This window comes from Schistocerca serialis, chromosome 5 (genome assembly GCF_023864345.2).
Source record: "Schistocerca serialis cubense isolate TAMUIC-IGC-003099 chromosome 5, iqSchSeri2.2, whole genome shotgun sequence".
NCBI classification, from domain to species: domain Eukaryota; kingdom Metazoa; phylum Arthropoda; class Insecta; order Orthoptera; family Acrididae; genus Schistocerca; species Schistocerca serialis.
In genome coordinates, this window is record NC_064642.1 from 262748435 (window position 1) to 262776401 (window position 27967).

The following is a 27967-nucleotide window of genomic DNA, read 5'->3' on the forward strand; positions in this document are numbered from 1 at the left end:
ATGTTGGAGGATTTTAAAGTCTGACATGTGCAGAAGCAAAAACATTTGCAGTACCACTTGAGAAAGACTCAAAAGCCGAAACTGCAACTGTGAAATAAATGACTTCTACGATCAGCCGCGAATGCGATATTGTGAACCCTGACCGTGAGAAGGTATTCATATTGAAAACTGTGCGACTACGTACAATTTAATTTGTGCGCCCTGTGTGAACGGTACTTCACGGTTATACTGCAGTTTTCCACGAGCTATGGTGACACTCTAAAAATAGTTCGTGTGTGACTTTGGCATAACGGCAACCGAGAGTTGTGAGCTTCTTTAGGGAATTAATCAGATATCCGTCTGCCGTATTTCAGGAATTCCAAAGTTAAACGGGTTTGGCAGACGGAGATTCGAATAACTGCTCTTCTCAAGAGGAATATTTTTTATCTTGGGTCATATTACTTCGTGCAGTAAACGTTGTGCAAGAAATAGCAGTGGGAACCTGAAGAGAGGGGAGGGAGGCCGTAGTATATGGTGGCAGAAAAAACACAGGCAACGCGAGAAATACATCTGGAGGAGTGCGAGGCGCGCGCTGGAGGGATCTCGGCGCGCGGTGCGCATTGCCGCCGTCAGCCGTGCCTGTAGTATGCAAGGTGAACCACTACCCACGCGGGAACCGGTTCCCAGCCACTGCCGGACGCACGGCCGGCCGCCTTCCTCGCGCTAGCCGACAACTCCTGCCGCGGGGCAACTCTAATACGAAACGCGGACGTCTGTTTCCACATGTCCTCTCATATCGATTCTCTACAAAAACTGACCCTAAACATGCCGAGGATCCTTGTATTTTATCTAACACACAGGTAACTAAAATTAAACGTAGTATACGCACTCTTCGGCAGCTCCTCTATGTTTAATGTAAACTGTTTGGCGACGCCAGTTGTATGAATGAAATTCATATTAACATGATTCATGCCACGATTAATTCCAGGGTGTCTTTCCTTCTCTCAAGCCGCAGATATCGACGAAACATTACTCAACAGTCACACGATAAACTGACTCATGCCAACAGCAGAACTAAACAAACGCTACCTCTAATCCAGGCTGGATGTCGAGTGTCCTGTCGACATCAAGATCATTAGAGATGGCGCGATACACCCGACTGAGCAATGTTGAGGGAAGAAATCAGCTATGGCCTCGTTCGAGGGAGCTTAACTGAGTTGGGGTGGTCAACCATGGAACTAAACTCCGCTCCTTTTAAATATGAGCCCAGTGTCTTAAAAAGCCTACACCAACCTCTCCATCTTCGATAAAACAACAGGTATGGAAGCGATATAATGTTGTCTTTACTTTTATACCAGATCATCTAGGCTAATAGCCATCTCAAATGACGTAAAATAAATCCCATCCTCAAATTTGTCAATAAACAAGAGAATAAGGGCTCATTTCTGTAAATGTGTCGAGCACTGGCATTCAGTCAGTAGGTCACCTTCATGGAATGGCAAAGAACGTATCTGTATGAGACGACTGGCAACACATGTAAGAGAAGCATTGCTCTTTGCTGGTAAAGAGGCATTTGGTACCTGTGATTACTAGTCAACTACTGCTAAGTGAGAATAAATGGACATCACAGACTGCCATGTTGGGGTGTGTAGAAACCTTTGATTACAGTAAGCATATCCTAGTTCCTGTCGTTCTAACATTGCTTAATGTGGTGGTACCTTTTTATCTGATCCTACATCCTGGGGTGCAAAATTGCACAGATGCCGTGGTGTATAATCTCTGCACATTTTATGTACCACAGACAAACCAGAATATCATTTGTTGCTCACAATGTTTATTAAATATCATTCAGTCGATTCGACACGACTGGCTATGAGGCTGAATTCTGTATGTGCCAAATACAGAAGATGGTCCAAAATACTTAGCAATTTTCTGGCTAAAGTACACTACTGGCCATTAAAATTGCTACACCAAGAAGAAATGCAGATGATAAACGGGTATTCGTTGGCGAAATATATTATACTAGAACTGACATGTGATTACATTTTCACGCAGTTTGGGTGCATAGGTCCTGAGAAATCAGCATCCAGAACAACCACCTCTGGCCATAATAATGGCCTTGATACGCCTGGGCATTGAGTCAAACAGAGCTTGGATGGCGTGTACAGGTACAGCTGCCCATGCAGCTTCAACACGATACCACAGTTCGTCAAGAGTAGTGACTGGCGTATTGTGACGAGCCAGTTGCTCGGCCACCATTGATTACACACTTTCAGTTGGTGAGAGATCTGGAGAATGTGCTGGCCAGGGCAGCAGTCGAACATTTTCTGTATCCAGAAAGGCCCGTACAGGAGCTGCAACATGCGGTCGTGCATTATCTTGCTGAAATGTAGGGTTTCGCAGGGATCAAATTAAGGGTAGAGCCACGGGTCATAAAACATTTGAAATATAACGTGCACTGTTCAAAGTGACATCAGTGTGAAGAAGAGGTGACCGAGTCATGTAACCAATGGCACCCTATACCATCACACCGGGTGATACACCAGTATGGCGATGATGAATACACGTTTCCAATGTGCGTTCAACGCGATGTCGCCAAACACGGATGCAACCATCATGATGATGTAAACAGAACCTGGATTCATCCGAAAAAATGACGATTTACCATTGGTACACCCAGTTTCGTCGTTGAGTACACCATCGCAGGCATCCCTGTCTGTGATGCACCGTCAAGGGTAATTGCAGCCACGGTCTCCCAGCTGATAGTCGCAATACGATAAACCGCAATCGCGATAGGCTACAATCAGACCTTTATCAAAGTTGGAAACGTGATGATACGCATTTATTCTCCTTACACGAGGCGTCACAACAACGTTTCATCAGGCAATGCTGGTCAACTGCTGTTTGTGTATGAGAAATCGGTTGGAAACTTTCCTCATGTCAGCACGTTGTAGGTGTCACCACCGGCGCCAACCTTGTGTGAATGTTCTGAAAAGCTAATCATTTGCATATCACAGCATCTTCTTCCTGTCGGTTAAATTTCATGTCTGTAGCATGTCATCTGCATGGTGTAGCAATTTTAATGGCCAGTAGTGTAATATGGAAGAAGGGAAAATTTTTTTGCTGTCTTGAGATGTCTACCTCATTGTTCATGTTCATGTTCATAATGGTATAAAGGACAGGGATGAGGGAGACAGGGAGGGAGAAGGCCAACACTTATTCCTATTTGAATATTTGACAAAACCAAGTTTGAAGAATTCACTGTAAATGGATTCAGGAGGTACAGAACTAGAACTACATCAAAGGAGGAGATGTTTTGAGTGCCACATCAACCTGTATTTGCTTAAACCTGTCTTAACTAGGTGAAACTTTGCAACTTCTTGTTTTGCAAATACTAGTTTGCAAGGTACTGCCCCAATTTCCAATAATGTGTCTGCAGGCACATCATTGAAAGTAAAAAAAAATCAAGTACTGTACAACACAAGAAATAAAAATCTATAAATCAGGTGTATTTAGTTTATCCATTGGAATTTTCTGTGATATCCCTTCATTTGCAAGTGTTACAATTGTTAAAGGCATAGCCACATAGATAGTAGGCATGTAGCTAAAAGTTTCAATCAGTAATTTGGACTTGTTTAGAAAATGCAAACTACTATTTAGTCTAAAATATTACATGTAGGGCATTAAAATTAATCATTCAAAATTCTGAAAATACGATGTTACTGTAATAGTTACTTTTTTAGGTCTGTATGAGATGCATCTGTGGGCCATCATCTGTTATCCATTCTGATAGTCTACAGTTTTTCACGGAACGGACATGATGTGCTGGAAGCTGTGACATTAACCACAGTGTCAGGATATGAAGTTATCTCCCCTATATTTATGGTGGATAGGAAACATATTATCAGAATATTCCACCATGTTCTTGCAAAGTAGTTATCTCTTCTTTCCTGATTATAAAAATGGGAGAACATGAAAAGCAGATTCACTTTGTTGACTTATGACCCTAGTCCAATGTTCCGAAAGTGTCACTAATTGTCTGAACTATTAAACCTAATGAATGAACCCTTCATTTTGATTTGAAATGCAGTGTCTCAAATGTTCTGACATGGAGTAATTCCCAAATGGAACTGAGTTCCCAGGATCCACCACCAATTCCATTAATGAGAACCTTTTGTTCTCCTTTCAGTGCTCTCTAATTTAGAAGTATATAGTACACTACACTTTTTTGCTCTACTCCTTATGATAGCTATTCCCACAGATGGAATTCTTTCATGTCTCTTTGCTATTAACCACCTTAAGGCACTTTCAAATCCCTTTGCCTTGCAAAATGTAGCCTGTACTCTGTGATGGATATTGTAGGACTTGCTCAAAGAGGTTGTAACTGTCGTAATACAAAGAGAACAAAGCTAGTTAGTTAACTAATAGCTGTTATTTAGTAGCTGTTAATTCCTCAACAACAAAGTAAATGGTTTGATGCGGAAAAAAGGTAACTTCATTCTGGGGGAGTTGGAGTTACACATACTATATGATGTGCATGTGTGTTTTCTCCAAGAAAGAAGCAAATTCAATCATTAGTTCTCTTGTTACTTGAGATGTGGAGTTGATTGTAAAACACTTATAGCAAAGGTGCTTTAACTGTGATCAAATTCCCACTCATAAATAATGGAAAGTTTTGAAAGCTAGTTGATGAAAATGAAATATAAGGCAATAGAGAATGACTGAAGGCATGATGTATGAAACTGTAATTGGAAAAGATAAATTATGCCGGTTTACTCACTGGGATTGTATGTGTTAGTTACTACTGCAATGTTCGGTCAGCAACATTTTTCTATTTGTAATATAAACTTGGGAGTATTACTGTAGCCAGTTACCAAAGGCAATCTTACTAAAGATACTACAGGCAATCATGGTCATACTTCATTCAGTTACGCCCTATGGCTTCTGTCTCAACAACTAACATATGAGAACATATCTAATATTCATTATACTCCAAATATGTCATTCACAAATATGCAGCATACAATAAATCTACAGAATAACAAATAAAAAAACTGATGTGTGTGTATGTAAACAACAGTGAGTGACAGACATCTATGTAGTGCCATAAGAAAATGAACTTCAGAATAATGCTGCAGTGGATAATAACTGCTGAGAGAAATTAGGCATACTATTCTGTGGAAATGTCTACAGACTTGCTTGCTTTACTGAACTTCTGCATTACCATTTCATTTGACCACTATTCGCTCAATATAGTCTGTACTATGCCAGGAGGCACCTCTGCATAAGAGAGAGAGAGAGAGAGAGAGAGAGAGAGAGAGAGAGAGAGAGAGAGAGTGTGTGTGTGTGTGTGAGAGAGAGAGAGAGAGAGAGAGAGAGAGAGAGAGAGAGAGAGGGGGGGGGGGGTGAAGGAGGGGTAAGAAAGTGTGGGGGGATAAGGCTTGTTTACATGTGTCAGCAGCAAGGTGCTGAACACCTTCCATGCTGCCAGGCCTAACAACACAAAAATGATGAATCTGTTGAATGGTTTAAAGGTGAGGGGCTATTGAACATGAAGTTGCCAAACTGACATTAAATCTCACACTTTCTCACATTAAAGGTGAAGGGCTATTGAACACAAAGTTGCCAAACTGACATTAAATCTCATACTATCTTAAAGATAATTTCTTGTATTCCATGTACACAGGGAAAGAGCAGAATATAAATTATCCAGGATCTTGGGGTGGTAGAAACACTAAGAGAAGGAAAATGAAGTTCAAAACCCTTGCTGCAAACAGCATTAGCTCTGTCTGTAAACCTGGAAGTGGTGGGTTCGTTTTTGCCCTAATATGGGCATATGTGTTGTAAGAGGAGATACGCAGTATATGCTGACTGTTGTTGTTGGTGCTACTAAGCTCACTTATGAATCTGAAACTTTCCGGTGAAATGTCCGCATTCTGCTCTTAAGGTCGATTGGCTGAAACACCTCAATTTTATGACAGTTACTGGTAGTTTTTGAAATTGAGGAGTAGGCCAGAAGCCTCCCTCACATAGGAGGCAAGTCACAGATTTCCTGGGGTATAGGTACTTTTGTCCATTGTTCCTGGATTTTGTCTTCTGAAGTTAATGGTACATTGTAGTCAACAAGATAAAAAAAAAAAACCTTTGGAAAATTTACAAATGTGTTTTTGTATACAGGTTTGCTGTGCTAGTCAGTCACTCCCAATTTTGAAGGTGAAAAATTAATGACGTGCATGAGATAGTGGGGAATAAGTTTTGTATTAAACAGTGGAGGTATTAGCTAGCTGGAGGTGGCGTTTGCTCACATAGAAAGATTTGGTGAGGGTTCATTAAAGCTAATAAACTGTACAGAGTTCTGTAGAAACTTAGATTTTCTTATGGCTTTGAACCTGCATAGCTTTGAACTATTACACTGTTTTGCCTTGGTACAGATTTCTGCAAAGTTGCAAGGAACCTGCGAGGGCAGTGTATGTTGTCCATTTCAGTGGTTGGGTTTTGGAATCTTTCTGAATATAGTTAGACTCGTTCAGGGCACTCACAATTGATGTTAAAGAAGTGACAATTTTAATTCTGTTCTGTAGGTCAAAGCCAGGATGGCGACCCTTATTCAGACAGTTTTGTAAGTGCAGCAGTGCTGAGGTTGATTTGTGTCTGACGATAAACGGTTCCTGGTTAACTGGTGTCACAACAAATCACATAATTTAGCTTTACGTACCACACATTACTCTCTCTCTCTCTCTCTGTCTCTCTCTGTGTGTGTGTGTGTGTGTGTGATTTCAATTGAAGCTACAGCATCTCATATTAATGATGAATCTCTTGCCCCTTAATTTAAATGCAGTTCCTCAGAGTATAAACAATTTTTGCTGGAGGACTGTGAAGAATAAGTTATTGACCAGTCACATCCAGATAGATTCAAAAGATGATGTATCAGGTGCAAATTGTGGTATATGTTCAGCTTTAAAGTATCGTAGCAACCTGTGGTGTGTGGGGCTGCTATGGTGTAAAGGTGGTGGAGTGACAGGGTAGTTGATTGATGGTACCATCCAGCGGTGCCTAGGAAAACTCAGCTGCATGGTAAAACATCTTTATTTAGTCTTACACTATAATGATTGAAGTGCTGCTCTGATGACACAGACATACCTCCTGCAGGTGTAGTCTGTCGGCTGTGCTGTCAGTTGCTGAAGACCATGGCAGCCTGCTGATGTGTGATGTCCACATCCTGTTTTGGTGGCACAGTTTGCTTCACTCAACAGCACATCGCCCTGTTAGCACTGTGCAGCCATGAGTGAGAAATGCTGGTGAAGTGAATGCCTACCTGGATTCTCATAGAGGAGACTACTACCAGAAACTTGCTCTGGTGCTAGTGGATGGCAGTGGTACTGCCATGACCACCAAATGTTGCCCTGCAAGGCAGAAATTCAGCTGCAGCCTGAAGATGGCTCATCCATTGAACTGCTCCAAGTCCATGGGTGTGGACTTAACCCTGTCAGGTGGTCTGGGGGAGATAGCTGCCCAGACTGGCATTAGCTGCTTGTTGGTCCATAAAATGGTGGAGACTTGCTTGGCACTAGTGTTGTGGAGAGTGCTGCCAGATTGTCCATAATTATGCTTGAATCAGAGAGTATTTATACTTGTAAATGGCATATTTGTTGTGTTGATACATTGCTTACAGGCACACACAGAACAGCACCTTCATGCCCCAGTGGTGTGGAAACTCCTCTCAGGCCAATTTGTAATTGCACTGCTTTTCTTCGTTGTCACCAAGATTGCACATGTTGGCCGGGCTCTCTGGTGGTGGGTAAACAGCCCCATTTATGAAATTGCATACTAGTGCCTCTGCGCCTGCCTGCATGCCTCACCTACTGCTGCAATGGAGTTGCTATCCTCACAGTAATGTATGAAATTAGCGATAGTGTTAAAGTTTACTTTCAAATTCCTTGCCAAATTTTTCTGAGAACTGTACTCCTGAAATATGCCCAGTCGAATTACCTGAAGAATGGACAGTAAATTAGGCTCTAAAACTTCCTGATGTAGCAGTTACTGCACAGAAATTCGTCAATACAATCAATATCACACACTGAATCCAATAGTGCCCCAAACCCATTGTGTTTGGAATTTGTCATGGCACCTCTCAGTTGTGTAGACTGCAGTCTGGGTCACTACAGTAGTGTCCAACATGTATGAAACCCCCACTGTCGAAGTGAAACTTTTTGAAAGAAACTATACTTTTGCCACTCAGCACATCAGCGATTGTGTTCACTTTCCTACTGTGATCCAGACAATGGAAACTGACACAATTGCATAGACAAAAGCAAATAAACCCACAACAGACAAGTTTGTACTCATTGCATTGACTTAATGTTGAGCCAACACTGTGGATGGGAACACACTGCATGGCACAGCACCACTCATTATTGTGCATGGTCATTATTTAAATATTGATTTCACATAGATGCTACAGTCTTAGCAGCACACCCGGTATAGGTCTTAAGTTGGTTGAACATTTTCATATTCCATGGATCATTCACACCATGAATTTGTGCCTACTCTAAACTCACCACTCCTACAATGCATTCGAGCTCCTGCACATGCCTCTGCCGCCAGTGCTGCTGTGGTCAGTGCAACTGTGGTGCCTCCTAAATGAAGGAGCCTGCTGCAGAGTGACACCATCTGTGCTCTTCTGCTATGAGCTTGGAATGGAACATGCAGAAACCATAGACAAAATCTGCTCCACTGGAGTCATGGCCATACATATTTGTGTTGCCAGAACTGTACCATCAATGGCAGTGTCTATCTTCGGTTGATCCAGTGTGCTAAAAGTCACCTGTTTGGGGTTGTGAACCCTGTTTTAGCTAGCTGCATGCACAGGAGTGATGGGTAGCTTATTTTCTATCCAGAAAGTCTCTGATCATGATTCAAAAAACAACTGGTGTGGCTAGCCTAAGGCAAGTTGCTGTCTTAAGTTTATGACTGCTGTGGCTTCAGTCTTGTTGATTGCCGTATTTAATCAGAGCTCAGTTTTGAAGCAAGTTATATTAAGTGTTATTAACTGTTTTCATAAATGTTGACAGTTGTTATACCTTACTGTGGTTTAATATCATTCATAAATTATAGTAAATACATTTTGTAACTGTTGAGAAAGTTCTGGAGGTATATCCATTTCACTGTTAAAAATTATTTTGAATATTGTTCTTTTTAATCTTTTTTTTTAAAATGGGAGTTTTTGAAATAAACCTGTAATGAGTTTTGAAGAAAGTATCAATCTGACCTCAATCTAGCATTATTTATTTATTTTGAATCATGATCATAATGATGTGGAACGAGCCATTTGCCATTTTACGAAACTTTTTTTTTTTTTTTTTAGCTTCGATCAGTCATAAAATTAAAACAACAATGAAAAATCTGTGAAGCTCTGTGCAGATGTGCTGTGCAGTGTCTCTAGTATGTCTATTTATCATGTCATGTCACACTTTTCAGTTCTGAGAGCACAGTGAGTACATATGGATGCCTGCAACAATAATGTCTTCCTCCCAGTTGAAGAGCCTGCTGAGCGGTTTCTCCTGATTTCATGTAGCCTACATAAGACAAATGCCATGTGTTTCCTTTTTCATGGCAATTTTCAGTCCCACACTGTAGGAGCAACAAAGATGCTTCTGCAACGTTTTTGCTGGGGAGTATTTGATCACCCACCATAAGGCCTGTATTTGGGTCCCTCCAGTTTTCATCTCTTCACTCACATGAACTGCTAGCTATGAGGACAGGATTTTGGCACAGACAATGAGCTGCAAAGCAATGTAGTGAACTGGCAGAGATCAGAGGAGGATATTGGTAAGTTGGTACCATGCTACGAAAAATGTCAAGTCTGAGCAGCGAATAAGTAAAGAAGTAGCTGGAAGGTGCAGCTAAATGTTGCAAATAAAACATTTTTGATTTTCACTAGGGTTTCCATTTTGCGGCCGGTTGGATGTTGGAAAAAAATTGCCCTCGTACATACACATTACACATTCATATGTAAATATGGCTACATGCTAACAAATTACAAGCTTTCTTTTAATTTTTTACTTTTTTAAATACAATAGTGAGTTAGTAATTCCCACCAACCACCTCTTACACACTATAAAAATAGAAATTCTTCTACACAGCAGAAAGCACTGTCAAGAAAGAACTTTTTCAGTTTGTTTCCAAATTTAGCTTTGCTGGGTCTGACATTTTACATCACTGGGTAGGCAAACCTTAAATAGGTGTCCACAGGACAATTGTGGATGAACACCAAACATTACTCTTAAAGCATGTTTTTGAGAAATGAAGACTTTCTTTCTTAAAGATAGTTACCACAGAACATTATTTCATATGACATTACTGAATGCAAATAAACAAAATATGACAACTTACTGATTTGTTCCTGTCCAAGATTTACAATGTTCAAAGTGCAAATGTGGCTGAACTAAAGTGTGGCATTATAAATTCATATTCCACAAACTGATAATTCTGCCCTCTTTGGACTCTTTCACATACTGATACTGTGTCCTTTGACAATGAGAAGGGACACTATCACTTGGTTTCACATCAACATTTCATCTGACCAATGTTCACTCAGTACATCAGGAGGCACCTCAGTGTGCAGAGAGAGAGAGAGAGGGAGGGAGGGAGGGAGGGAGAGAGAGAGAGAGAGAGAGAGAGAGAGAGAGAGAGAGAGAGAGAGAGAGAGGGGGGGGATAGGGGGAGGCATGAGGGTAGGGGGCGGGGGGCAGCAGAGGGGTGTCAAAGACTTTCCTTGGTGTCAATCCTGACACTGTTGCTGCAAACAACAATGACTGAAACTGCATTGCTGCTAAAGTATGGCCATGCTGCAGTCTTTGCGAGAGAACTTTTTTTGCCCTATTATGCTAGTCATGGTGAGGAGTCCTGATGCATACTAAACCTTACTGGCTTCCGAATGATTCAAAACTTGGCTACCTTCCAACAGGTCATGTCTTTATTGCTGAGTCTCTTCTCACATTTTTCAAGTTCGAGTTTGTTTGGGACATTCTTTTTGCATGTTAAAATTTTTCATGCTATTCCATGCAGCATCTACATCAAGTAATGCCACAACAGTTATTCAGACACATTAAACTCTTGACAAGAATTACTAGCAATGTTATTTAGAATGTAGAAAAAGCCATATTGCTACTTACCATCAATAAGACGTGTCAAGCTGCAGACAGGCAGAATTAAAAGGCACTTACATAAAGCTTTCAGCCACAAACTTCATGAGTAAAAGACAGACACACACCATTCACACACACAAGCACGCACACCTCATGTACACGACTGCCAACACCAGCATCTCAGGCCGAGATGCTGGATTTGACGGTCTTGTATGCATAATGTGTGCTTGCTTAAAGTGTGTGAATTCTTTTATTGATGAATGTTATGGCTGAAAGCTTTATGTAACTGTCTTTTAATTGTGCCTGTCTGCAACTTAATGTGTCTCCTTTAGAGTGTGTAGCAATCTGTCTTTTCCTGCATTATTGACATTCCTACCTCGAATTTCTATTGTTTGATCTAGCAATGTTATTTGATGTAGGACTTGCATCAGTGGCACTAAAAATGCCTGATAATGATGTAGTTACGTCAAAACTGATAATGAATAATGAAGGGATGTGATATGAATATCTTTTAATAAATGGTTTTGTTTACAGCTCTCATTCTTCCAGCAAATGTGGTACATATATTTTTCAAAATAAAATCAGTTGTCACCTACACTATTGAAATACTTCAATAGTGCATCTGATAACTGATCTAATTTTTAAAAAATTAATAAATAGTTTTTTTAGGAACATTTCATGCTAGTTTCAACAGGCACTATTTAAAAGTCCAAAAATGTATCAGGTTTGACTCCAATATGTTTGCAGTACAGGGCACAAAACTACATTACACATGCTATTTTTGATTTTCCTCAAGTTTCTCCAGAGATAGTTCACCTACAAACACAGTCCTGCCAAGCCTATCTGGTAAGTAATTTGTAGAGATGGTGGATTTTGGTGTTCTAATTACGTCTCTCTGTGAAAAAAATATTTTTTAAAATGAAGATTCACTATCTAAGAGGACTTACCCAGTTCTGCCAACCAAAGAATCTTTGGTCAAGCATGAATCCTAGAGGATATTGCTTATGAGAATATCACCACAGTAAATATGCAGTGAAGGAACAGACTAATTTTTAGAAATTTAAAGAACAGCAAGTTATCTGTGCACATAACACAACACATGTATGATTTTCTTGAATATTTCATGTGACTGATATTTCAACATATGATTCACATTTCACAGAGCAATTTTACTTCTCAAGAAGATAATTCTATAGTGTAGTCAACATTCAGGTACATATTATTCTGTAAGGTAATAGTACTTTATTGCTTCCCAAACATGCATATTTTTTTGCCAACAATTTTAACTGCTTCTCAGTACATTCTGTGCTGATTTGTTTTTGGCTCTGTTCTGTTTATGTGGCATCTGAGTTAGGGATGTATATTACAAGTATTACATTAGTCTTGATTCCTTGTTGTCTCATTCTTCCTGTTGTGGGAATTCAAGTACGAAGGTAACTCCAAAAGAAATGCACACTATTTTTTTTAATAACCATCTTTTATTCTACATGTTTGAAAGCTTTACAGTGTGTAGATACATCCTTTAGGAACAATTTTTCATTTCTCCACATAATTTCCATCCCTCTCAACGCCTTACACCATCTTGGAACGAGTGCCTGTATACCCGCATGGTAAAATTCTGGACCAACCTGTTGGAGCCACTGTTTGGCACCATGCACAAGGGAGTCATCATCTTCAAACCTTGTTCCACGAAGAGAGTCTTTCAGTTTCCTAAAGAGATGATAGTCACATGGAGCCAGGTCAGGACTGTAAGGCAGGTGCTTCAGTGTTGCCCATCCGAGTTTTGTGATCGTTTCCATGGTTTTTTGACTGACATGTGGCCATGCAGTGTCGTGCAACAGCAAAACATCCTGCTTTTGCCAATGTGGTCAAACACAATTCAGTCGAGCTTGAAGTTTCTTCAGTGGTGTCACATATGCATCAGAATTTATGGTGGTTCCACTTGGCACGATGTCCACAATCAAGAATCCTACGGAATCGAAAAACACCGTAGCCATAACTTTTCCATCAGAAGGTGTGGTTTTGAATTTTTTTTTCATGGGTGAATTTGTATGATGCCACTCCATTGATTGCCTCTTCGTCTCTGGTGAAAAATGATGGAGCCATGTTTCATCACCTGTCACAATTCTTCCAAGAAAATCATCTCCACCATTCTCGTACTGCTCCAAAAGTTCGCTACATACTGTTTTTCTTGTTTCTTTGTGAGCCATTGCCAACATCCTGGGAACCCACCTGGCACATACCTTTTTTAACGCCAACTCTTTCAGTATTCTGCAAACCCTTCCTTCCCCTACCACAACGTAGCGTGCCAATTCGTTCACTGTGATGCATCTGTCAGCAGTGACCAATTCGTTAACTCTCTGCACTTTGTCTGGAGTGTGTGCAGTAAGAAGCCTGCTGCTGCAAGGACAATCCTAAATATTGCTGTGCCCGCTTTCATCATGTAACCTGCTTGCCCATTGACTAACTGTACTGCAATCGACATCAGCATCTCCATACACCTTTTTCAACCTCTTGTGGATGTTTCCCACTGCCTCATTTTCACAGCACAGGAATTCTATGACAGCACATTGCTTCTGACAAACGTCAAGTGTAGAAGCAATCTTGAAGACATGCTGCGACGGTGCCGCTCACGGGAACAGGTTGAACTAAGTTTGAAAACAAGCGGGAAGGATGTATCTACACACTGTAAAACTTTCACACATGCAGAATGAAAACTGCATTTTTACAAAAATAGTGTGCATTTCTTTTGGAATGACCCTTGTAATTTTGCAAGCATTTTGTTATGAATTTATTTGACAATTATAGAAAGACGTAGACAGTGTGACATATGGAAGTTTGGGTTGATCCTGGGAAATGCATGGATAGCCAAAGTGGTTAAGGTGACTGCTTGCGGTAAGTGGAAACCTGCATTGCAGTCCTGGTCTGCACAAATCATCATAGGCCACCACATAACATAGATCTATACATAATATGACTGATGTCAATGAACTCACAGTCAGCGAATTTATTTTGAAAGTATTTCGTGGATCATTACCTGTGTCTGTTCTTCAGATATGCATGGAAGTGCAGCATAAGAGGTTGTAAGTATGTATTTCTGTGGTTATATATTGAAAACTGTATGTATGATCCATTAGACTGTAGAAATCGTTAGTGTCTCTGATACAATTAACAGCTACTATCACTACTGTTACAAAGCTCAACTGAAAAACGGCAAGTCACTGTTAAAGGGACAAAATTATCAATTTATATAAAAACTTCTGTGCTAATTTGTGCATCCATTATGATTATGCAGAAGAGTACAGATTATTTAGACACAAAACTTTCCAAGCTAGGCTTATTTCTAAATGAGAAAACTTGTAATAGAATGTTAATATTTATATGTATAATTATAATGTTAGTATATATATTATTCTGATGTGGGCAAATTCATTATTTCAATATCTGAGATAATGTCCACTTGCTGCTGGGTGTGAATAGCTCACTGATTAATGAGTTCACGTTACTTAGGACAAATGGTATTGTGACATCATTTCGGGGTTGTAATATTTTAAATTGGGACTGGGGTCATAGATGTTGGTAGCATATCATTTGTGGAAGAGAGTAGGCTTTTTATGATATAGTCATTGATATGACTGCCCTTTAAAAAACTAGTCACCCGTCATCCTCATATCTGGTGGGTCTCTCTCATTCTGCGGTCTGAGTGACCCGCTCTTCCTTTTTAACATTCCTCAAACTATCCCTCTCTGTTTCCCAAAGATAGAAATATTATTTCGGAAAGAGATGAAACTACTTGTACTTTTGTATGAACTGAAATTTCATCTCTTGACAGTAAGAAGCCATCAATTCTGTTGCAAAATGTAATTTTTTTAACTGGTGGTAATTTCAGCGAAAAGATGCAGTATGGACTCAGTCAGATTGGATAGTGTACCAACATATATCTGTAAACTGGGATGAGATACATGCTAAATCTAGCAATCAGGTACTCACAACTAGGTTCCTAGATAAATAACAAAAGTTGTTCTCCTCCTACAAGAGAAATACTACATAATAATTTTAGTGCATTTAGAATAACTTAGTGAACAAATCACACTTAGAAGAAAGCCATTCAGAGAATGAGTTATTAGAAATGTGCACTCTTTTTGTGACACCTGTGTTGCATTGAATATAAAACAATAGTAGCGGAGAGGATATAAAAACTGTAGCAATAAGCCACAGTGGGGCAATTCACATGGTGTACACACTCCTCATAACACAATGAAAGCACTGTTTAATCAGCTGTTTAATACTGGTAAGTTAGATCTAAAACATGAATATCAGCAGCAGCACATTTGATAATAGCAGGCATGGGTTATTATGGCATTCCAAAGTGATGTCATGGAAAAACTAGTCATTGCAAAATTGTATTATTGTTATTTGACAAAAATAATTCATTTTTATTTAATTCTATTTTAGGAACAACTTAAGTTTCTACATTCAGTTAAAATATTAGGCGAATATGTCCAAAGACTAGTTTGATATAGCATTCCACACTAGTCTATTCTGTGTAAGCCTCTTCACATCTATATAACTACTGCAACCTACATCTGGTTGAACCCGCTTACTGTACTCAAGCTTTGGTCTTCACCTACAACCCCCCCCCCCCCCCCCCAACCCCTCACAACTACATTCCATTAGCAAACTGCCGATTTCTTAAAGCCCAGGATGAATCCTATCAACCAATCCCTTTTTTTTTAGTCAGATTGAGCCACCAATTTATATTTTCCCAGTTAGATTCAGTATCTCTCCATTACTTATTCAATCAATACATACAAGCTTCACCATTCTTCTATAGTGCCAAATTTCAAAAGAGCCTATTTTCTTCTTGTCTGAACAGTTTATTGTCCATACTTCACTTCCATACAAGGCTGCACTCCAGACAAATATTTCAGAAAAGACTTTATAACATTGAAGTATATATTCAGTTTTAACACATTTCTCTTCATCAGAAAGGCTTTTCTTGCTATTGCCAGTGTGCATTTTACATCTTCACTATTTTAGCTATTCTGCTGCTTGAACAGCAAAACTCCTTGAATACTTTTTGTTTCTCATCTCCTAAACTACTTCCATCAATTAGCTTCATCTGATTCAATTCTACTACATTCTGCATTCCAGTAACCTTATTTTGCTATTGTTGGTGTTCCTCGTATGACCTCTTTTCAGCAACTTATTCATCCTGTTCAACTTATCGTCCAAATCCTTTGACGAGAAATTACATTACAAGGTATAACCAATTCTCAGAGTTTCTATTTCTTCTTCCTGAATCAAATTTCTTGTTGATTTCCTTAGCTGCTTGCGCAATGCACAGATTGAAGAACACTGGGGATAGGCTACAGCCCTATCCCATTCCCCTCTCAACTTCTGCTATACTTTCATGTCCTTCAACTCTTATAATTGTAATCTGATTTCTATACAATTTTAGGATAACCTTTCACTCCCTGCATATATCCCTGCAACCTCCATAATTTCAAAGTGTGTGTTCCAACCAACATTGTCAAAACATTTATGTAGCCTAATCTACAAATGCTATAAACAGTGGTTTACCTTTCTTCAGCCTAACGTCTAATATATTTTGCAGGTGCAATATTACTGTGTGTATGTGACTATATTTGAAACAAAAACTGATCCTGCCAACAGAATGACTTCCAGCAGTTTTTCCATTCTTCTGTAAATAACTCATGTCAGTATTTGCAACAAGACTTTTAAAATTTTGTTTCTGTCATATTCACACCTGTCAGCACCTGCCTTCTTTGGAATAGGAACTATTATACTCATCAAGAAATTTTCTTTCAAATAGCACGCTCAATTTGAGAAAAAACAGTCAGCTCAAAAAAAATGTAACTACGATTTTTAGTTCATTGGTATGCTATCATATGCAGTCCAGTCATTTTTGCTGATACATATTTTTTCCCTCCGCATTACATTCTGCTCTACGGAACTAATTCAGAAGTCTTATTACTTTTGTGATAACCTTGTCAATTCAAGAAAACAATTAATAATAATTTACGACTAAGGAAAAAGAAAAATGTCTGCATGGCATCATGGAACTCATTCGGTCATCTTTGGCCAGCATGGCAGGTGCAACAATGGCCAGTTTATATTACGTAGTGGAGAAAACCCAGTTGTCTGTGGTGCTCCTTTACCTCACATGAGAAGAATCCTTGTGAAAGGAAATATTAAATATATTACATAGTTGTACATTAAACAAAGTGTAGTCAAATTAGTCATTACCTGTGATTGCACCAGTAGTAGGAGTTCCATTACTAGTATCAAAAATGTTGTGACGTTACTTTAGCTACAATAATTTGTCCACTATGGTGTTCATAGTAGTTTACCCTCATTCCTGTTTCTTGTTCATTATTAGACCCATTTCTTTGTTACCTCTATATTATTTTGTGTTGATACCCTGTACTCAGCTGTCAGAAACCTGTTCTTCCTGTCACTGCACTTCACAAATTCTTATTATATGTAACTTCAATCGACCCATCTATCTTTTTGAATTCTACAAACTATCTCTCCAGTTAAGGTATCTAACAATCCACACTCTGACTTGTAAAGCACCAGTTTCATTTCTCCTGATATCACTCCCTCCTGAGTTGTCCACACACTGAGGTCCCAATTTGGGGACTATTTTACCTCTGAAATGTTTTACCCGAGGGGATACCATCATCATTAAACCACACAGTAGAGCTACATGTCTCAGGAAACATAACATCTGAAGTTTCCTCTCACTTTCAGCCATTTGCTGTACCAATATAGCTGTGCGGAGTGGCCACGTGGTTTGAGGCTCCATGTCACGGATTGCGGGGACCCTCTCGCCAAAGGTTCGAGTCCTCCCTCAGACACGAGTGTGTGTGTTGTTCTTAGCATAAGATAGTTTAAAAGTTTCAGTAGTGTTTAAGTCTAGGAAATGATGACCTCAGCAGTTTGGTCCCTTAGGAATTCACACACATTTGAACATTTGTAACAACATAGCATGGCCATGTTGACTAACATTACCTAGCCAAAACAGTCTACCATCCAGACTGTTGCCCATGCAACTACTTTGAGGTATCACATTTTTATGGTATCTCCACTGACACCCCTCTGATATGGTTGCACCTATGGGACAGTTATCTGTATCTTAGAGGCAAGAAAGCCACTCAAGGTCCATGGTTCTTACAATAATCATTGTTCAGTGTTGAAAACAAAACAATCTGTGAGGAAGATGTTTTTAAACTGCCGGCAACAGCAGCCAAACCTCCACATTTTGAAAGAAATACTCTACATTGGCCATAGAATACTTTTTTTTTTTTTTAAATTAAAAGTCATGACCAATTACATGCCACTAGAGTATCCATCCTCAGGTTATAAAGATTCTTTTTAATAGGTCATTGCCGAAAGGTAACTGCCTCAGAGCTCCTCCCCATCATTTGCGTAATAATGTAAACAAACAGCATGCTAAAAGCAAATGATGGGGAGTGGCTCTAAGATGGTTACCTTTTGCCCATGATCTATTAAAAAGAACCTTTATCATCTGAGGATGTATCTTCCAATGCTGTGAAACCAGTTGTGACTTTTGATAAAAAAGTATTCTGTGGCCAATGTGGAGTATTTCTTGAAAAAATCTGTGCCTGGTACTTCCTTTATTTCTGGTTATTCAAAACAATGTGAAGCAGAAACAGGATACAGCCCCAGAATTTGCTTTATTGTGTGCAGGTAATTGCTTGAAATCTTCAGACATACTGGTCAGTGTATCCATACAATCTCTAAGCTGAGTCCAGCCTATCTACCAAATCTAACAACTAAGTCCAAAACTCTTGGACACTCAGAAAACTCAACAAAAGCCCTGCAAAAGAAATACTGTGTAATTCCTGCTGCATATGTGATAACAGAACAGCACCTAGTTTCTTGTTCAGCTGTGGGTTACATGAAAGCATACAAAAACTATGAAATGAATCATCACTTTTATGGATTTATTTATTTATTACTGTTAGAAAGCCACTATTACCAACCCTCATGTTATCCTGAAAAGTATTCTTTATATTTTCCTTACAAGTGCACCTTCAGCTCCACCACCATTATCTCTCTCTCTCTCTCTCTCTCTCTCTCTCTCTCTCTCCCCCCCCCCCCCCCCCCCCCCCCTGTGTGTGTGTGTGTGTGTGTGTGTGTGTGTGTGTGTGTGTGTGTTTTGTACACCCAACCTCTTCATGATTGTACCACTTGTCTTTACAACCTGAAAATTGTTAGGATTTAATAATCTTATCAAACAATTATCTGGAATTCAATTTTTTCTTGATTACTCCATTATAATTTATTGTTTTATTCATTTTGTATTTCCATCAGTATTCTCAGCTACTCAAACATTTCAAAAGAAAGGAGTGTTGTTATTTTCCATAAAAACTGACCACACCATTTCTTTAATGGTTCCAAGCTGTAATTACAGATGTGATATTTATATTTTAAAAATCACAAAATCTTGTTGCAATTATTTATGCAGTACAATAGTAAGTAGTAAAAAACCTCACTTGGATAACAGAGTAGGGTGCAGTACTATGAAAATATGCATAAACCGCTTTGTAAACATACTGCAAATATGGTTTCAATAATTTAGATATTATAAAATGTCAGTGCTGTCATACATAGAAGCAAGGCTCAGGAATGATAGCTTCTAAATCAACATTTACTATGATACAGACAAACATAAATACTAAATCCAACAGTTGTAGCTTATCACAAAATACTGTCTAAAGTTTTTACACTTCACACAAACACTTAGAGCACGATGAGAGTTGTGGGAGTTCACTTTTCAGGTATTTGTGAATGCTGCAACAAGTTCAGTGATTCAGAAAATCAAAAACTATTCTGCATAAGAATTTCACATCTAACATGAAAGACATTAACAATCATCATGACGGTTCAGCTGGAGTATGTATTGATCTATGTTTTCTCATGTCACTACGCTGTCGGAAACCTTTTCCACATATATCACATATATTAGGTTTTTCACCAGTGTGTATCCTTTTATGAACAACGAGGGTATGGGAACGTTTAAAGGCTTTTCCGCAGATATCACAAGGAAATCGACGTTCTCCTGTGTGAATCATGCGATGCTGATAGTACACTTGTCCAGTCCGAAACTGTTTGTTGCAGAATTCACATTTGTATGGTTTTTCTCCCGTGTGGGTACGACGGTGATTATCACGATCTGCCTTTATACGAAAAGCTTTACCACATAAGTCACACTGATGTGGTTTCTCACCTGTGTGGAGCAGAGCGTGTGTGTATAGGGCAGATGTCTGTGTAAACCTCTTGTTGCACACAGTACATGCATAAGGTTTTTCTCCTGTGTGAAGTCTCATGTGAACTGTGAGTCTCTGATTATCTGCAAATTGCTTTCCACAAACTTTGCAATTATAAGATGCATGGGGCTTGTGTTCCCTGAGGTGTTTTGTAAAAGTTCGTTTGTCAACAAAAATATTGCCACAGGCTTCACATACAAACATAACAGAATTATCTGAAGTTTCTTTGGTTTTCAGTTTCAATTCACTATCTGTATGTATTTTTCTATGAACTCGAGCTTCATAAAGTGTATGAGATGCTTCCTTGCAGACACTGCATACATAAGGTTTTTCATCTGGATGTTCTCTTTTTCGATGCCTTCCTAATGCACGAAGTACTGAAAAAGACTTTCCACAGTATTCACAAGCATGCTCCTGTGCACTTTCAGAATTAGATTTTGTACCCCAGTGAGATGAACGATGATTCAGGACATCAGACGAACTAGTGAAAGTTTTGTTACAAGTCTTACAATGATAATGTATAAGAGAGGGTAAACGTTTGGATGTGCTACAGTCAGAATGATGTGCCTGAATGTGCTGTTTTAATATACTTAAGCGTCCACAACACATACCACAGTAGTCACACTGATACGGCTTTACAGACATGTGTGTCACATAGTGGCCTTTTAGAGTTTCCCTGTCATAAAATTTGCGCCCACAAAATTCACATGCAAAAGGTCTTTCACCAGTGTGAACTCTCATGTGTGCTGCTAATCTTGAGTTGGAGTACAATCTTTTATGACAAACTGGACATGCAAATGGTCTCTCACCATTATGAACCATACGAGTGTGATAGTATAAAGCACATTCATTGTCAAATTCCCTTGCACATTTTTCACAAAAGTTAGCTCTGGCACCCTCATGGAATTTCATATGAAATGCTAGCCTTTCCTCTGAATTATACGACTTTGTACATTGCTTGCAATGAAACTGTTTTGTTTCAGGAGTAATACATGAATGTTGGAGGTATGTTTTTTCCCCATTAAATCTCCTATTGCATGTAGGGCAGACCAAACGCTTACCTCTTGATTTCAGTTTAACTTCCTCTATCTGGTGATCCTTAAAATGGTTGACAAGGTCAGCTTCAGTTTTAAAAGATGTACTGCACAAGCTACATGGATGCTTGTCAGTCTCACTGTGCTCCTTTGCATGGTTCAAGCAAAGATCAACACTTGGAAATGTATTATTGCAGATTATACAAGTGTAGTTAACCTCTGTGTCTACATCCTTTACATTATCAAAGTTTTTTATAAGAGTTTCTTGGTTGTTGCCATGAGATTCGAAGCTATGATACACTTCACCTGCTTGTGGGTTTAACGTATCCACAATAATATCAGCATTCTCTAAAGCATTTTCCATATTCCACCAATCAGAATAATTTTCATCTGTTGTGTTACTATCATCATCAATTTTAGATAAAGCAAAGTTATCAAGTGAAGGATATACAAGATTTGATTCATCACTTATGTCATCTATTATATGTACATCTATATAATCAACATCATCTTCTTCTTCATCATCATCGTCGTCTTCATCTTCCATATCAGAATAAGTTGAACTTTCCATAGGAGTACAGGTTTCAAGGTCTTTGACAATATTCTGAGCACTGACACTTCCTTGACAACAAAGAGGACAGCAATAAGAAATTTCTGTTGCATCTAAATCTTTTACAAAATCAGTATCCAACTCAACTTGAGGATTGGCTTCCTGTGTATTATTTTTCTCCAACTGACTTTTGTGTTCAGAAGCTTCTATTTTTACCAGTACATCATTCACTGCTTGCGGTGCACAATTTTTGTTTGAGTCATCTATGAGATCACCATTGACTTTAACACTCACATGAGATGCACTTGCAGCATATAAATTAAATTCATTTTCATCTGTTCTCTTGTCGTCCAGATTCTTAGTTACTGATGAACATGAAGAATTTCTCTCTGTACTGTCTGCCATCATATGCTTATTCTTTAGTCCACACTTCTGTGTTCTTGAATGTGACCTAAAACAAAATTGTTTACTGGAATCACCTGGTTTTTAAACTGATAGGTGTACAACGTGCAGAAGGTAACCACCACTTACAACAGTAGCTTGAAAGTTGATAACTATATTTGTGAGATTGTTACCATCTGTGTATCAAACAGCTTTTTGGCAACTGGTGGCTTCCTTCTATATGTCACCAATTACTTTCAGTACAAAAAATAAGTGTTAATGTGTAAATTACAAGCTATCACATATTTTTAGTGAGATACAAAAGATTAAAGGTAGCAATTGTGAAATATGTAGCTGTTTGAGGATTGTAAGGTGATACATTTCTAGGTCTTTTACCTCTTAACTAAAGAAGAAAGGAAACAGCAAAAGTAAAAATCTGTACAACAATAGCAGAGGCAGAAATTGAAAAGAGGAGAGCAAACCACTCACATCTTTGGCTAAAGGGAGATTTATTATGCATCACAGCAGGCGCGCGCGCGCGTGCGCGCACACACGCACACGCACACACACACACACACACACACACACACACACACACACACACACACACAAAGGTAACAGCTGAGATTCACTCTCCTTAATTAACCTTGCGCTGGGAGCCACTGCTCAAAGATTAGTATTGATAAATTTATCCATGAAATAAGCAAACCACAGTGATAAGTAAATATAAACACCTCACATAACTAAAAATCAAAACATGAAACACATTTTTAAAAAGTTTTGGGAGAGGTCAGGAAGATAGGATGGATACAGAGGGAAATCTTAAGGTTATCTCATCAATATTTACCATCTGACAACTGTGAACTGACTCAGTTTTAGTAATTTCTTGTTTAAAATCTAAACACCAAGTAATCACTGCATTAAAGTGAATAGCATTTTTTAATCATGGCACCAATCTTGTTGATTCATTCGTATACAGTTATCACACAAACTAAAATCTGGCAGGATTGATTCCAACCATAAGGCCTGCAAACAAGACAAAATACTTGCAAACCATGTAATACTGTAGTATAATTACATTAAGTGGTATTTCACTAAAGGCAGAAAGTTTCCTGTACTGGGGATATCATATAGCTCTGCAATTTATTTGGTCCATCTATAATGAAAGCTGACACATTACCTGGAAACCTACTATCTCTCTTGTTTAATGCAGTGTGCTCTTCAGCAGGAGGTAAAAAATATCATGCTGCCATAAAATGCCTAATATTACTGTTCAAGGTAGTGACAGAAAAATTCATTTGTAAACTGCTTTCTTGAAAACAAAGTCAACATGTGTACATGTTGCGTAGTAACTGAGAAGTGAAATGTTTAATATGGACACTGTTGCTTTATTTGCCTCATAATTCTTGTTAGTAGTTGGGCAAATGTTGAAATCAACATGACGCGAGATCTAGTAGAAAGCATTTCTGCAGCACCTCTTCCTTACATCATTGGAATCTCTATTCCTTTCAATGCAGCCATTTCTTTACTATCCTGTAATGTTTTATTGCCATTCTTGGGAACTAAGTCATATGTATATCAGCAGATTATCTTCTCTACAGAATTTGCCAAATGATGTACCCCTTCCTGTACCTTTATCTCTGAGTTTCTGCACATTTCTTTGTATTACATTTTCAAGAAGGAACTATTATTTTCTAAGAAAGAAAAAAGGAAATAATTCTATTTCCTGAAAATCTTACAACTATCGTCGCCATTTCTAAGCAGCACAAAAAAAGAGAGTTCTCAAATATTTTTATGACCAGAAGGGCTTACTTCTTATATTAGTTAGGCTGTAACATGTTGTAGTTATGTTGCAACAAGCTCTGCATACCTGGTTTTAGTGAAGTATGAATGTCAGATGTGGGCAGTGCAAATCACGATAAGATAGGGAATTTGTAATTGTGTTATACGACCATTACTGGTATTTGACGACTTGAAAAACATGTCAAATATATTTGCAACAGCTACAAACCTTAATGATTATACAATAATGTGTCATGGGCTTTGAAAGCCCACTTGAAATTGAAGGATAAGAAAATGCAAAGACCTATGGTTTTAAAGATCATAAAGAGAATGCATACTGTATAGATATCTTAACAGCCTGAAAATGGTGAGACAAAAGACAGAAACCCATATTTACTGCAAGCAAGAAGCATAACCTAAACTAGGTAATGTCATGAAGCATGTGGTGGCTTAATCACCACTCTTCACCAGATTGCTTCTGCATAAAAGCACTTTACACAATATTATGAGCATTTCATACACAGCAAATAATTAATCACTACCTGGAATATATTATTTCACACAAATTCTGTACTGGTCATTTTCCCTCTGCTAGCAACTCTTCCAATGCTCTTCACACTGTGACTGTTCTGGAAATCATTAACAACATTTCAACATTTTACATGTCTTTATCAGAGGATACACTCAATTAAAAAACAATGCTGAAATAGATTAACATTGTTTTTTGCATGTTCATAGTATTCACGTTTCTCTCTTGTAAACAGATATACATGAGACAGGAACATATTCTTTGAAAGCGGAAACTTAATGGCAGCGTCAACCAACAGGATCGAAGGACAGCTTGGGGTAATATTATCATCTTCATTCGTGTCACAGATAGATAAAATGAAAAGACGTGATGTGTTAGCATACTTTACATGTTTTTAAAAAATCTCATACTACTCAACAAAGCAAACCACAGACCCGGCAGCCATGGGAACTAACTTTGATTATGTGGCTAAATACCGCCATGCTCCAGTTAAAGTGCAAGCTTGCCGTTACAAAATTGAATTTATTGGCAAGGAGAAGGAGAATGACAATACAGGTGGAAAAGGAGAGAGAACACACTAGCAAAACATTACAGTTGAGCAAGTCAATAGTGTGCAAATTATGACAGGAGGGATACGATGTTGGGATCAGTGGAACTGAATTATTTACTCCAAAGAAAAAGCAGCAAAATGAATACAATAAATACCACTACGCCATTACATGGATGAATGCATAATTTGGCAGCAATTTCTGCAATATTATGAACAAAAGAAAGAGACACCAACTTGGTGAGAAATTCTTGGTTAAGTCATTTAGAACTGAGCTTCAAAGCTAACAACAAAATTCTAACTAGGAGAGGCTTTGGAGTCAGCAATGGGGTTGGAGAACGGACTGAATGCTGATGTGGTTTAAAGTGCACAGTATTTCACCTTAAAACCAATCATACTGGTGATTCTTCATTCAAGAGATGTTGGCGACATGAATTTACTTACCAAGCATTAAAACAGTGACAGTCTCTATAACAATGGGATAGTGTAGTGTGTAACATCACAAGCTAATATACTCAGCAGCATGAATTCAATTTTACTATAAAATGAATTTTGTTATTCTTCTCTCTTTCTTTACTCTTGCTTTTCTTTTACTTTTGATAACAGCTGATAATTTCCTTCATTATGTTGGTTACAAAATAAACATTAAACAGATAAAATGTAATTAATTTACATTTAATATGCAGCAAGCACACACAAAAAATTTATACAGGGTGGTCCATTGATAGTGACCGGGCCAAATATCTCACGAAATAAGCATCAAATGAAAAAACTACAAAGGACGAAACTCATCTACCTTGAAGGGGGGAACCAGATGGTGCTAAGGTTGGTCCGTTAGATGGCACTGCCATAAGTCAAACGGATATAAACTGCATTTTTTAAAATAGGAACCCCCATTTTTTGTTCCTTATTCGTGTAGTACATAAAGAAATATGAATGTTGTAGTTGGCCCACTTTTCTCACTTTGTGGTAGATGGTGCTGTAATAGTCACAAACGTATACGTACGTGGTATCACGTAACATTCCGCCAGTCCGGACGGTATTTGCTTCGTGATACGTTACCCATGTTAAAATGGACCATTTAACAATTGTGGAAAAGGTCAATATCGTGTTGATGTATGGCTATTGTGATCAAAATGCCCAACAGGTGTGTGCTATGTATGCTGCTTGGTATCCTGGATGACATCATCCAAGGAAACAGGAAGTGTTCAGCCACATGTGAAATGTCAACCACGACCTGCAACAAATGATGATGCCCAAGTAGGTGTTTTAGCTGCTGTCGCGGCTAATCTGCACATCAGTAGTAGACAAATTGCGCTAGAATCGGGAATCTCAAAAATGATGTCAGTGTTGAGAATGCTACATCAACATCGATTGCGCCCGTACCATATTTCTACGCACCAGGAATTGCACGGCGACGACTTTGAATGTCATGCACAGTTCTGCCACTGGGCACAAGAGAAATTACAGGACGATGACAAATTTTTTGCACGTGTTCTATTTAGCGACAAAGCATCATTCACCAACAGTGGTAACATAAACCAGCATAATATGCACTACTGGACAACGAAAAATCCATGATGGCTGCGACAAGTGGAACATCAGCAACCTTGGCGGGTTAATGTATGGTGCGGCATTATGGGAGGAAGGATTACTGGCCCCCATTTTATCAATGGCAATCTAAATGGTGCAATACATGCTGATTTCCTACGTAATGTTCTACCGATGTTATTACAAGATGTTTCACTGCATGACAGAATGGTGAAGTACTTCCAACATGATGGATATCCAGCACATAGCTCATGTGCGGTTGAAGCGGTATTGAATAGTATATTTCATGACAGGTGGATTGGTCGTCAAAGCACCATACCATGGCCCGCACGTTCATGGGATCTAACGCCCTGGATTTCTTTCTGTGGGAAAAGTTGAAGGATGTTTGCTATCGTGATCCACTGACAATGCCTGACAACATGCGTCAGCGCATTGTTAATGCATGTGCAAATTACAGAAGGCAAACTACCCACTGTTGAGAGAAATACCGTTACATATATTGCCAAATGCATTAAGGTTGACGGACATCATTTTGAGCATTTATTGCATTAATGTGGTATTTACAGGTAATCACACTGTAATAGCATGCGTTCTCCGAAATTATAAGTTCACAAAGGTACATGTATCACATTAGAACAACCGAAATAAAATGTTAAAATGTACCTACATTCTGTCTTTTAATTTTAAAAAACTACCTGTTACCAACTGTTTGTCTAAAACTGTGAGCCATATGTTTGTGACTATTACAGCGCCATCTATCACAAAGCGAAAAAGTGGTCCAACTAAAACATTCATATTTCTTTACGTATTACATGAATATGTAATAAAAAATTGGGGTTCCTATTTAAAAAAATGCAGTTGATATCCGTTTGACCTATGGCAGCGCCATCTGGCAGGCCAACCATAGCGCCATCTGGTTTCCCCCTTCAAGCTAGACAAGTTTCGTTCTTTGTAGTTTTTTCATTTGACGCTTATTTCGTGAGATATTTGGCCCGGTTATGATCAATGGACCACCCTGTATATCATGTTATGATTCATAATTTTCAGACTAACTGTTTTCATAACAACATTGGTAACATAAATTGTTCTCATGCCACAAATGTTATATGAAGGACACCTTGACGCCACGGTATATGATTGTCAATAA

General features: G+C 38.7%; 1 protein-coding gene across 8 annotated transcripts in view; it reads right to left on the minus strand.

Moving 5' to 3' along the window:
* Window positions 1-19467: 19467 nt before the first annotated feature.
* Window positions 19468-27967, minus strand: part of LOC126481630 (zinc finger protein 345-like) — a 142908-nt gene continuing 134408 nt past the window's right edge. For 4 of the 8 annotated variants that reach the window (XM_050105523.1, XM_050105520.1, XM_050105524.1 and 1 more), the window contains one exon: window positions 19468-22481. In XM_050105523.1, coding sequence (XP_049961480.1) covers window positions 20054-22481 — 2428 coding nt within the window. In that variant the 3' untranslated portion in view covers window positions 19468-20053. The remainder of the gene's footprint in view (window positions 22482-27967) is intronic. The other 4 variants (XM_050105522.1, XM_050105521.1, XM_050105527.1 and 1 more) reach the window with 1 other exon arrangement.